Here is a 13931-nt window from a genome sequence, read left to right on the forward strand (position 1 = left end):
TCATCATAACAATGGGAGAATAATTACAAAATATTTAACACCAATGGTAGTTTTTGGTGTACCACAATAATTACAAAATATTTAACACCAATGGTAGTTTTTGGTGTACCACAATAATTACAAAATATGTGACAAAGCACATTCATACAAAAAAGGATTTGGTCAGCCCATAAACATATGCCAATTGTTCTAGCAGTTACATAAATATATGAAGAGTGCTTCAACATATAGCACAACAAAAAGAAAGGTCCTGCTTCAGTTTGCTATCTTTTAGCAGATCTCATTGCTGCCATATATCTTGCTGCATTTCCAGTTGCATTCAAGGTTTTAGTAGTGATTGCACTTCTCTTCCTCTGTTTTTCTAGTCTTCGATTGGACTGGTTATCAGTGGTCACATCATCATTAGAGCTTGGTTGTGCCCTCTGTACTGTTGGCTGAGCATCCTTGGCTGCCTGCAAGCATAAGCACAATAACAATTAATAGTTTGCCAACTGAAAAACAAAACAATGAGGATATCTAAGTCAAAGTGTATACTTACCCTTGTAGTGGTCTTACTGGCTTGGGATGCACTCCTAGGTAAGGAGGAGTTCCCTCCTACTTCTCCCTTGCAGCTCCTCTTGTTGTGTCCTAATTTCCCACATAACTTGCATTGTTTTGAGATGCCTAGGCCTCTTTTTTTTCTGTGACTTCTAGGTTCATCAGGCTCCAGTGCCCTCTTCTTCTTAGGCCTACCAGGAGGTCTCCTCTTGATAGGGGGTTGCACAGGTGGCAGTCCACTAGGACCCCACATATTTTGGCCATTAATGGGCTCTATAATGGGTTTATAGCAATCAATGTAGGTAGTCCTTTTGTAGCAAGCATTGACATACTTTTCAGCATCTTCTCTGTTGAAAAATATGCAAGAAATGGCATGGCAACATGGTATGCCAACTATGTCCCACTTCCTACAGCTGCATTTCTTCTCTTCCAAGTCCACAATGAAACTCTTAAGCCCATTCTTCACTTCAAACTTCATACGACCAGCCCAACATGCTATCCACTTGCTGCATGCCAACTTCTCCTTGTACAGCCTCTTCCTTATCTTAGGACACAACTCAGATTCCACATTCGTAATCATTTCTCTGTTTGCTTGAAATCTAGTCATTAGATATAGCCTAATACACTCAAGCTGCAAGCACATAGAGAGGAAGGGAGAATTAATCATTCATGAATTACATAGGTCTATGGATCATAATGCACATGAAAGGGAGAATTATGCATACCATGGTGATTATAGGTTTGCTCCTGAACTTAACTATCGTGCTGTTGAACCTTTCACACATGTTGTTCAAGACCGTGTCACTCTGCCCATCACTTTTGAACATGTGCCTAGCCCAGATAGTTGTTGACTGAGATTGCAGCCATTTGAATGCATCTTCATCCACCTCCTTTAGCTCATTCATTGCCCTCTCAAATGCTTGCCGATAGGTAGCCTTGGCTGCTTTCCAAAAAAGGTCTCTAATAATGACACCATGATGATTTTTCCTCAAATTTTGGTATAAATGTCTGCAGCAGATCCTGTGCTCGTACTGTGGCCAATTGTCAACAAAGGTGTTCACCAACCCCTGCAAAGCACAATCATTTAATTCAGCAAGCAATGAAGCTACCATTAACTACAAATAATTCAACAAGCAATAAAGCTACCATCATACCTTCTGCTGGTCAGATATGAACACCCATTGCTTGTCATCTCCTATGTCAGCAAGCAATAAATTAAGAAACCAGGTCCAACTATCCTTTGTTTCAGCCTCTACTACTGCATATGCGAATGAGAAGTATTCATCATTGGGATCTCTGCCAACAGCACACATCAGCTGACCACCTGTCTTGGCCTTCAGATGGCATGCATCTAGACCAATGATTGGCCTGCACCCTGCCAAGAAGCCCTTCTTGCAACATTCAAGGCAGATGTACATTCTTTCAAAATATGGCAGCCCGGTTGCCAATCCATGCTCAGTTGCCAAATCACCATCCTCATAAGTATGCACCTTCATCAATATTGTGCTCCCAGGACTGCACCTTCTCAACTCATCACAGTACTCTCATAGTTGGTTGAACTGTGCAGTGTGGGTCCCATCAACAGCATCTTGAGCTCTCTCTCTAGCCCTACTTCCCTTGCCTGCACTTATGTCAACCACATACTTCTCATGCACAGCCTCCTTAATATCCTTAAGCTTTATGCCAGGCTGTCTCCTAACCCTCTTCACTAACTTCTTCCCAATGTATGATGCTGTGCACCTTGGATTTTTATAACTTCTGGTGCATGTGTGTTCCATGTTCAGTGTTTTCAATCTAAAACTCTTCTCCCTTGGCACCTTTGCAAGGTAGGCAACAAAATTGCACCCTGGCTAGCATCGGGCTCTCACTCTCACCAAGTCATTTTTCACAAATTTTATACCCCACCCACCATGGACTGCATAATCAGTTATAGCATCTTTAAATTGTTTAGCTGAGATGAACAACATATCCTTTTCAAACCTAAGGTTCTCAGCTTTGGCTACTGGCCTAAAGATTGGATATTTGCTGCTCCTAATATAATTGTCAATCTCAGCAACAGGGATGTCATCATCACTTGAATCATCACCACCCTCACTGCTTGATGATGATTCATCAAGGCTAAGCAACTCCTCACTCTCATAGTCAGAATTCATGACACCACCACCCATTTATCCTGCTTCAACCTCAGCATTTTCAGCTTCATTGTCCCAACTATCAGGACTATCTTCACCAATATTCATTGGTTGCACTTCTGGTTCTGGCTCTGACTCTGGCTCTTCTTCTAAGTCACTCCTCTCATCCTCACTACCCTCACTGCCCTCACTACTCTCCTCAACTTGGTCATCAACAACTGGTGCTTTGCCAGCCCTCCTAGCACAAACTTCCTCATTAACAAATTCAGCATCATCATGGCCTCCAAATTGTGAAAAATCAGGTCTGTACTCTTCATTATCATTTTGAAGCACTCTGTCACTAGCAAAAACCTCTACACCTACACCTTCTACTTCACTACCAGGTACTACAGCAGCTAAGGGATCAAAATTCTCCATTGGTAACTCAACTGGTTCATGCACTAGATGCTCCACAAAGACATGAATCTCCCCATATCCCTTCACCAAGTCAGTCATGAACATAGCAGCATCATCATCAACCACCTGATGGAAATTTGACCGCTCTGGGTCCACACCAGGCATTTTATACCATAGCTTATCTACTTTAGAGTAGCCAAAATCCCTACATATACTCTCAATCTCTACTTTTGACCACCTATATGGGTCACAGTTATCCACTATATCAACTGTCCCTCCCACATACGCTTGAGGGTTCCACATGAAATGCCCACCATGGTGGACATGCAGAGTAAAGAGCTCATTCATCCTGCATGCAAGTCACGGGAAGAAAACAGAATGAAAATGAAAACAGATATTAATAATACTTTGTTAGGCTAATAAACAAATAAAAAAGCATATAATACCGACAAAGGGATCACATGGACCCAACCACTTCTTGAAAAGCAAGACACAATACAGACAATCAGTGCAAATACCAACACAAAGATTCCATGGTTTATCAAAGGTCAATATAGTGGTCCCTGATAAACAATAGTGACACATAATACAGACAAACAATGCAATTGCCATCAAAAATACAGTCAGTAATGTGGTCCCTGATAATGTGGTCCCTGATAAACAAAAGTAAAACAAAAGCTATAAAGGGAGACGCAAATAACAAAAACAACACACAACAGCCAAACAATATTTCACTATCACGGTCAGTATTATGTCCACTACAAAAACTATAAAGGGAGAGAGGAAGAGAGAGAGTGAAAGTGAGACACAACGAGAGAGAAACAGAGATAGATTGAAATTCCAGAGCAATAACAAAACACAACATCTCAAAATTCCCAAATTCTCAAAACCCAACAACTGAGATTCAAACCCAGAACGATTACCCAGCACTTAAAATGGCATTCATAACATAACTAAAGAGAGAGAGAGTTGGAGAGAAATACAACCTTCGCAATCTGCTCAGCACAAACACACTGAAGCTTGCCGATTTGTGGGATTTTTGTGCTTGCCGATTTGTGGGTTCTTTGATCGGTCTTGTGATGAGCAACGGGTAAGGTAAGGTAAGAGATTAGGGATTTTCAGTGAGATTAGGGATTTTCAGCAAGTTCGCCATTAGATCTCATCTGACTGATTTGGGGTTTTGTTTGGTTAGGGACCGTCACGTGAGTGGCACGTGACTACTAAGGGCGGGAATAACTAACAGTAGCAGTCAGGTTACTGTAGACCCATTATTTTATTATTGATTATCAATGCCGTTTGCCACATCAGCAATATCCGTTTATGAAGTAACGGTGGGGACCAAAATGGAACCATTTTTCTGGAGAGGGACTAAAAGCGGTAAAAAAAAAACTTAGGGACTAAAACGGGAATCGGGTCAAAATGTAGGGACCAAAATGTGATTTTCGCCATAATAATAATAATAATTCTCTAAATCTCTTCTCTCTCATTCTCTCATCTTCCTCTTCCTCTTCTCTCTCTCTCTCTTGATCAAAGGATTGCTCTCTCTCAACCAATTTCTTCTCACAAATTCCCTCAACAAAACACATTGCTTTCTCTTTCTCCCTTTTCTCTAGCTTTCTAAGCCAAACTCTCTCTCTCTCTATCTTGCCACTCACGTTGGTGGGTTTAGGTAATTTTTCAATGGGTTTATGTGTTTTGGACATTTCGGTTTTGGGTTATGGTGGTTGTTGTGGGTTGCAACTGGCGGTTGTTGGTTTTTGCATCGCTGGTGGTTGTTGGTTGATTGGAGAGAGAGAATGGTGGTGCTGGGTTGATTGGGTTGTGAGCTCTAGTGTTAGGTTGGTGGTGCTGGGTCAATTGGGTTGTTAGTAGTGGGCAGTGGTGGTGGTTCAATTGATAAAGTCGAATGCCAGCTTGCTAGACATTTAATCTCTGTCTCTCTCTTAAACAATAGCTTAATCTCAGATACATAAATGACAAATTTTATACCTGAACAATAAACAATATATATTTTTTTTTTAATACAGAAAATTGGAATACTACACCTTTATGCTTGTTTTGGTGTTTTTTTTATCTCAAGTCTTAAAACAGTGGTTGGACATTTTAAGGCAAGGAGCAATGCTTGCTAGAGTTCAAAAGAGTTCTTTGTTTGCTACCCCTTTATTTGTGGAAGGCTAAGAAAAATCTAAACAGTCTTATAAGATACAATTTCCTAAGATGGAGTGGTGGGTGTAAGCATGTGTAATCTATTAATGGAATTGTTCTTTAAAAAAATGCATAAGATAAATTTGCAGGTATAAGCATGTGTAATATAAAACACATATTTCATATCAAATGATTTTTTTTTTTTTTTTAAGAGAGTTTCAACCTATGACGTTTGCTTGATGATAACTCTTTATCATTAGACCAAGACATTAATCAGTTTTTGGTGTAGGCGGGGATTGAACCCCATATCTCTTAAACAACTATTAGAGACTTTACCAGTTGAGCTAACTGAAACACACATATTAAATGATGTTTTAGAAAGCCTATTAGGTTTATTTTATCTCATTAAAATACATGCCATTTGCAACCTCCCTTCTATTATGAGGTAAGAAAGTAAGAAATATTACAATTACCTTACATTTATATGAAAAAAAAAATGGAAGTAATGGAAAACAAAATTATGTTAGTTTCTTGGGTTACAAATGGGGACGGAGTCAGGATTTTAAGTTAGCAGGGGTCAAAGTATAAAGAAAAAAAAAACTCATAATAGACATCCATATAATATTAAAAAAATTATAAATACACAAAATTATTGTTTGTAAATACATTAAAATGCAATCATCTACCAACAAAGACAAAAACAAAAGCAAAATAATGTTTTTTTTTTTTTTTTAATACTAGGCTAGATAGGATTTTTTATTTTTTTATTTTTAAAATTTAGAACATTTACAGTGATTACAAAGAGAAAACAACAAAAGGATAATGTAATTTTCACATATTCTTTACACTTATCTTTCTCTCCAAATCTCACTTATTTTTAAAGAGAAAGTTTGGTAAAAGAATGACATTAAAAATTCGACAAATTTTTCTCAAACTTATTTTCTCTTCTTTTTTTCCTTTACAAACCAAAAAGGCAAAAACTAAAGAGAATAGAAATAAAAATAAATAAATTTTTTTTGTTTGATATCTTGTTAGTTAGATTCTTCCCTTTATTAAAGAAATTTAATTCCTTTTTATATTTTCACCAATTTAATTATATTTTTGTAAATACTTGAACTTCCTCAACTATTTATAATTTCAAAACTACAATTGGTATAAAGTTTTTTAATCTCAAACAAATGTGTTTCTATAAGTTTCCAAATTAACTTGGAGATTATGAGGTAGATTTTGACCAACCTATTTAAGCTGCACCCATTCGTCTATTTCATACACTTAAAATTAAAAAATAAAAGAAAAAGAAGATGTTTGTAGGGGGCTAAAAATGAGTGTACAGCCCAGCCCAACTTGACCAAGAAGGGGTTGGGTTAAGACCCAATACAACCAATTTATAGAGGTGGATACTTTAGATCAACTCCCACCACGTTTGATGGTCCCAGTTTAGTAATTTGAAAAAAGGGAAAACGACAAGAACAACAGTGTAATTTAGTAGCTAAATTAAGGAGAAAAAGAAAGATTCTTATGTAAATTTCTTCCTCGGGCTAGCCGAGGAGAAAAAGTTCTATTGATTATGCTTCTCGGTTTTACAATGATAGCTTTCTCTCCCCTTGGCTTTTATTTTTCTCTCCTCACTTTTTCTGATCCCTTTCTTGGAGGAGCTTTCTTCCTTTATATAGCTACTGGGGTTGCATCCTAGCCTTACACTTGGACTACTATTAATCTTTACTTGGATACTTGTCCCATCATTGTCTTATTGGTGGTGGTAGAGTAGGTTGCAAGTTATAAGGACATTGTTCAGGGGTTATTCTGCCATTAATGCAGCAGGCTGAGTTGGTACAGTGTATTTAATGTGGAGGTGATGGGTTCTTTATCAAGAAGCTTCCCTTTTTCCCTTGCCTACACGTCTTTAGTTCCTTCCTTGGCCCCCATCCTGTTGGTTCTTGGATTGCACCCTGGTCTCCTGAGGGAAGATTGCTCTTTAGCCTCCTCGGACAGAATACTCCCCTTGGTTTTTGGTATTTGGTTGTCTCATGTGGATTGGGTCCAATCTAATAAACAATGAGGCCTAATTGTCTCTTCGGGATGTTTTCATCCAACGTGTCTCCGCTTCTTGGGATCCTCCCTCCCATAATGTTAATGACTACAATCATGTTGTTAAGAATAAACATCAAAATTATTTTCATGTGAAGTTATCCTTATAATTAGACCCACACCTCTCTAGTAATAGGTAAAAATTTAAGACAAGCTCAATTGGTTGGCATCTTTTATTATTTCCATGACATCTAGAGTTTAAATTCTCCATTTCTCATTGTAATTATTGTTAGGGTACTTTTTTTTTTTTACACCTAATTTTATATGGGTACCACCTATTTATTTTCAAACACCACTAATAAGTTATTGAGTTTTCCCAAATATTTTTTGCTCTATTATTATGTTAATCACAAATGTTTCATATCTCATTATCTAAATTGGGTTATGATATAAACTATCACAAAAAGCCCAAAAACTCATATTTTATCCAATTTTATTATCATATTCTATTTAAAACCCAAGAATACTTATGCTTGGTAATATTTGAGAAGCTCATGATTCAAGTCCATGACAAAACAATTTTATCAATGGAATTCAAATCTATGATCAAAACCCATGATTTAAACCCGTGGCAATTTATTTATCCAAAGTCCAATTCTCATTGGCAATATTAAAGCCTAATTTTCATTTGCAATATCAAAGCCCAATTCTCATTGGTAATATCAAAGCCCAATTTTCATTGGCAACATCAAAGCCCCCAATTTTCATTGGCAACATCAAAACCCAATTCTCATTGGCAATATCAAAAGCCCAACTTACGTTGACACTATTAAAAGCCCAAGCTAACTACTTGGCACTATTCTATCAAAAGCCTAAGGTTATTAATACTTGGAAAAAAAATACTATATCATAATTATTTCATTTAAAAGTCCAATGATCAACAATGTTTTAAGTTCTTAAATCTATTACTATAATATTACAAGCCTATGAAATCTATCTTATAAAACCCATGGTAACCATTTATGTGACATGACGCTATTCATTTTTCTAAAACCCATGGCAAACATACATCAAGCCCATGGAGAATTATGAATTTGTGTTACTAATATAAAAGCCCATGGAAAGTTATGATTATTTATTTTGGACCTATGACATTTATTTATTTCAACCATAATATAAACCCATGAAATACATGGACATCATTTGCATCGTGACATCCATAATATACGCCTTCAACACTCATGGTAAACATTCAAACCCACAAGCTCATCATTTAAGTTATGATACGATTATTAGAAACCATGAACATTATTGCAATATGGAATTCATCAAAGTAAATAGTATTTACAAAAGTATTTTGAAACTTATCCTATTGTTTCAAACATTACAACTAATTGCTTAAAGGCCCATTGCAAGTATTTATGAAAAACCTAAAAATAATTACTAATAAAAGTCCATGAGGAATGAAAACCCATGGCAACATGTGCACACAACCTAACCCATGTGAGCAAGTCCAACCAAAAAACACAAGCAACTAACCAAAAGGCAACTAGAGACTCATACAAGGGAACCAAGCCTTTGAGAATGGACTAAGAGTTGTCCCATCAGTTTTCTGCCACCCTTTGCCTGACGTGAATAGTGCCCAAGGGCTGTCATATCAGCTGAAGTCAAAAAGATGAAGGGACTCCATCATCTTCCTCAAGACTACACCTCCAGCGGAAGGGGAGATGAAACCAAATTATCCAAACTTCAACAAATTGATACTATAAAGGGGAAAAATTGGGAACATGTGGTTTGGAGGGCATAAATGGATCTCCAACGGAACCCCCTGAAGTAGACTAAAGCTTCACACCTGACTTGGGGTGTTGAATCTTACTTCTTGGGGGACCAAATCTCAGTTTGCAACATTAGGATTCGTTCTTGATACACGCCATAATCATATTGATTCAGCTCAGCCCTAGAAATCATGGCATTAAATGCAAAGCACTCTAAAATCCCATCATTACCCAAAGAAGCAAGGCACCCCCTAAAGTGAATCTCTTACTTCTAACCAAAAATCCTCAAGAAGCTTAACCTTGATTCATCACCCTTGATGAGTCATGCATTTTTGAATTCTTGTCAATCAATGCTTCTCTAAAACTCTATTATAAAAGCATACACACCTCAGCCTACTAGGGAGGAGGAGGCCTCTCAAAAAAATTTCTGTCATCGATTACACTCTGCAGAAATTCAATCCCCATTTGCTTTTTTTTAAGCTTTCCCAAGCTCTCTTGAGCTCACTCATAACCTTTCTCAGCCTATAGTCACCATAACATCAACATTCACCACCTTGCTTACACCTTCCTACTCCATAAACGTCCCATAACTGACCAAGACAGTCACTTCCTTTGAAATCCTTGGTTTGTTTACTACTTTGCACGTGGTTTAGCTTTCCTCAAGCTCACCACTCATCACCTTTAGCCCACACTCATCTAATCTCAGATACTTTTTTTTCCCTTTCACACAATCACAGCCCATAAATGTCTCTCAACTAGTCACAAACAGACCACAAATCTTAAAAAACCTTAACCTCAGAGTTAATCTCATCCCACTCACTCAAAACAGCCTATATTGTCTCATTCATGCCTTATGAACACACACTCACCAAAATCTTAGTCTAATACTTGCTGCACTAAGTTGGGGATCTTTCCCTCCCTTCATTCCATCCTATTTTTCCTCTTTTATTTGTAACTATGGAGCCTTTAATCATTATTTATTATTATTATGATGAAGGACATAATGTATTTGTAACAATTGAATTTTTCCTTTACATTGATGTAATGATGGCTGAAAGTACTATAAATTCCCCTGACCAAGACACACAAGGACCCCCAGGAGTGAACACTTTCCTAAATTTATTTAATCATTGACTGCTGGACTCTAAGTATAATTTCACCCCTACCGCTGGAGATAATACCATAACGCTAGAGGACTGATTTGAACGATGATGCCGTAAAAAGACTAATAATATAACAAACTAACAATACTAACGTATTTATTATGCTTTATTGTTGTCTTCTTGTTAGGGTGCAGCCTCTATCTCTTGCTTGTGCGGACTTACACTACACCGATAGCCTTTGGGCTTTATTTCAAGGGCCCATCATCGAGTTTCGGCTTGGCTACCACATATTCTATTAAGGAACATCAAAAAATTTTCCCCTCAATAATTATCAAATTAAAAAATTGAAAAAAAAATCTGGTAGTTTAACTTTCACCTCTTGATGTTTCTAACAAAAGACATTTATTGTTCAAATCCCCCCACTCCCAGCTATCAAATGATATATATATATATAAAGCGAGGATTTAAACTCAAACTATAAAAGAATAATATTTAACGTTTAATGGGTTGTTAAGATTTGGAGGAAAGTTTTATGTAGAGCATATATATTGGAGGAAATTACACTTTACCCCATAAACTATACTTCCTTTTACATTTACCCCCCCCCCCCCCCCCAAAAAAAAAAAAAAAACTATACCATCATTTACACTTGAGCCCCTAAATTATGAGAATGCATACTTATCCCTCTAATCACCCTATCCCATGGGTAATTGTTGAGAGAAGTAAGTGTGTATTCTTATTGTTTAGGGGGGTAAGTGTAAAAGAGGTGTAGTTTAGAGGGTAAAGTGTGAATTCCCATAGTTTCGGGGGGTAAGTGTAAAAGATGGTATAGTTTAGGGGGGCATACGTGCATTTTCATAATGTAGAAGGGCAAATGTAAAATGAGGTATAGTTTATGAGGGTAAAGTGTAATTTATCCTCTATGTTGTTATGGTTGTGGACTTTCTCTCTGTAACACTAAAAGGAAATGTTGATGCATTTTAATACTAAAATGATTAAATTAATTTTCCTCAAAAAAAGAATAAATTAATTAATTAAATTATAAACTGGCTAATTAAATGAGAAGGAGTAGGAGTTTTTAGATGGTTAATGAGTCTTGAATGAGGAATTAGTATTTAAGTAAAGATTTGAATTCCACATTGATTAGGTGAAAGAATCCTTATTAATGTATAAGTGTTCAATACAAGAGAAGTGAATCTAGACCACATGCACATGAAAAGGTGAAGATATGAAGATTTGTTGTAGTGATTCTTGGATTTTGGCAATCGTACAAGGCTTGGATCTCCTTAATGAGAGTGAGATTTTTGCGCCTCAATTTGATTGTGTTCGAGAAATTCTAAAATTGTTATAATTTTTAATCAGTTTCTATGCAATTTAACTGATAATGAATAACGATTTGCATAAAGAAGTACTTTCATGTAATGAATTGGATTGCCTTTTATAACAAGAAGCTTATATCATAGTAACATGTATGACAAAATAATTGAATACATTTACTTAAAAACAAAATATTACTCCATATGTTTACCAATGGATGGGTATGTCTTTTAATGAAATCGATATTTATAAAATGCATAATATGGGAGAGGGCATCTCATCATACAACTGTTAGGATTAGTGCCTTTAAATCCTATTGTATGATACTATGTATGATATTATGTATGATTTAATGTTGTAATTAATAAAGTTGTTTTATTATTATCTAAAATAATGGTAACATGAATATTTGGACATTATCATATAGTCCATGAGATGCATAATATGTGATTTAGTCACTGAAAATATAAGTCACGAGTTCTTTGCAAACTTAGAATTTTAGTTCGTAGTCGGTGTTGAAATTGAGAATTTCATCTGCGAAGATTATAACATATCAACTAAGATGATTTGTCTTAATCATGGAAGTGGAGACTTCTAGTTGATATGTTGATATGTTTTAAGAGTTAAGACATATTGAACTGGATCACCATAAGATTTATTATTCTCCTAACGACTATCAAATGAATAATAAATCTCACGACTTCTATTTACATGAACTCTTAATCCTGAGAGAATAATGGACCTGATCATGAAATAGAGGTTGCTTTGATATATTAGGAGTGAGATCTAAAATCACGATCAAAACCTCAGTATGTTGGGCAGCTACATTTAGTATTGATGGAACATATATTCTCGAGATAGAATTCATAATCTCTTAACAGAGATATAAAATATTTCATTGAGATAAGTTTAACGAGTTTGGTTATTCAGAATGTTAGGCCTAACCACTTTAGTAAGAAGTTACTAAAATATATATTTATGAAATTGGATTTCATAATTATATGATGAATAACTTAAAAGTTTAAACCGGGTACTCAAGGATTAAGATGTAGTAATCTTTAAAGTGACAGTCTACATTCATGACTTTGTATTACTATGAATATTTTATGAAATGATTGAATGTATAATAAAGTTTTGGGATATAATTTATTAATAAGGCCTAGAGTGCAATTATATTTATATAGTGGTATTAAATATAATTAATGGTAATTTTGGGCTTGTCAAGAGTTGACAGAAAAGCCCAAAACCTATTGGAGCTAGTGTCTTATTTGTTCCCCCTTTTTAGTCTCACTCCAAGCAACATACTAAAACCCAATTGGAATGGCTCAAAAAGCTAGTCCAATTAGATAATTTGTTATAAGAAGAGAAACATACAAAAGTTTGTAATAGAATGAAATGGTGTGCATATGAGTATAAGCCACTCTTTTATTCTCCATTGAACACACACAGATAAAATAATTGAGAGACCACACTTCTTGGGCACAAGTGGAATTGGAGTGAAGATTAAAAATGTTCCCAAGTACTTCTAATCTTTAGTTTTGAATTTCACCGCACCAAAGTATACTCTCTTGTTCTTATATTCTGAAATTTGCGTAATACATGTTATCAATTGAGAATGAAGTAGATCCGTTATTTTTCTGATGTATGTTTTTGTATGCGATACAAACATATATTTTTCCAACAATAATCTCATTATATTACTCTATTATAGTATGTGAGATCCATGCTTGCTATAAGAGAAGTCTCATGAAATCGTTTCATAAGATATCACTTCCTAAGATGGAATTGTCGAAATAAGCATCTGTGTTATAAAACACATATGTCATATTAAATGACGATTTAGAAGGATTGTTATGTTCATTTTGTTTCATTAAAACACATGCCATTTGGGAGCTCCCATCTATTCTGAGAGAAGAAAGTAAAGAAAAAGAAGCAATGAAAAACAAAAATGATGTTAGTTTCTTGGGTTACAAAGAGAAAACAACGAAGGAATAATTTAATATTCATGTATTCAATACACTTAGTAGTCTCTCCAAATCTCACTTACTTTGAAGAGAGTTTGATGAGCATGACATGAAAATATTGACATATGTTTTCTCATACTTATATTTCATTTTTCATTTTCTTTGAATTTTTTTTATTACATCAATAATTCAGGGTGAGGAGATTTAAATCTTGGATGTCTTTATTGGAAACATTAAGAGGGCTACTTGAGCTATAAAGTTCTCGGCGACAAACCAAAAACTAAAAGAATAGAAAAAAAAAAAAAATCTCTTTTTTTTTTTGTTTTCTCCGTTGATGAAATTAAAGTTTTTGTTTGTCATCTTGTTATTTATCTTCTTCCCTTTATTTATTAAAGAAATTTAACTTCGTTTTCATATTTTCACCAATTTAATTATATGTTTATAATTTTTTTTTTGATAAAGCAATTATATGTTTATAATTAGTTGAACTTCCTCATATGCTTATAATTTCAAAACTATGATTGGTATAATAAG

General features: G+C 35.4%; 1 protein-coding gene across 1 annotated transcript; it reads right to left on the minus strand.

Annotated features, from left to right (window-relative positions):
• Positions 1 to 263: 263 nt before the first annotated feature.
• Positions 264 to 2033, minus strand: LOC115970693. Its single transcript, XM_031090281.1, has 4 exons — positions 1692 to 2033; positions 1263 to 1604; positions 539 to 1168; positions 264 to 452 (listed from the first exon to the last, which is right to left on the minus strand). The coding sequence occupies exons 1-4, from the start codon at positions 2031 to 2033 to the stop codon at positions 264 to 266; spliced, it is 1503 nt and encodes a 500-aa protein (XP_030946141.1).
• Positions 2034 to 13931: the final 11898 nt, after the last annotated feature.

This window comes from Quercus lobata, chromosome 12 (assembly GCF_001633185.2).
Source record: "Quercus lobata isolate SW786 chromosome 12, ValleyOak3.0 Primary Assembly, whole genome shotgun sequence".
Classification (NCBI taxonomy): domain Eukaryota; kingdom Viridiplantae; phylum Streptophyta; class Magnoliopsida; order Fagales; family Fagaceae; genus Quercus; species Quercus lobata.

Excerpts from the sequence above, each read along its gene's own strand:
- LOC115970693 (XM_031090281.1), bottom strand. The coding sequence starts at position 2,033 with ATGAAGGTGCATACTTATGAGGATGGTGATTTGGCAACTGAGCATGGA. Across the intron at positions 1,169-1,262 it reads GCAAACCTATAATCACCATG|CTTGAGTGTATTAGGCTATA; the intron begins GTATGCATAATT and ends ATGTGCTTGCAG. Across the intron at positions 453-538 it reads CCAGTAAGACCACTACAAGG|GCAGCCAAGGATGCTCAGCC; the intron begins GTAAGTATACAC and ends TTATGCTTGCAG.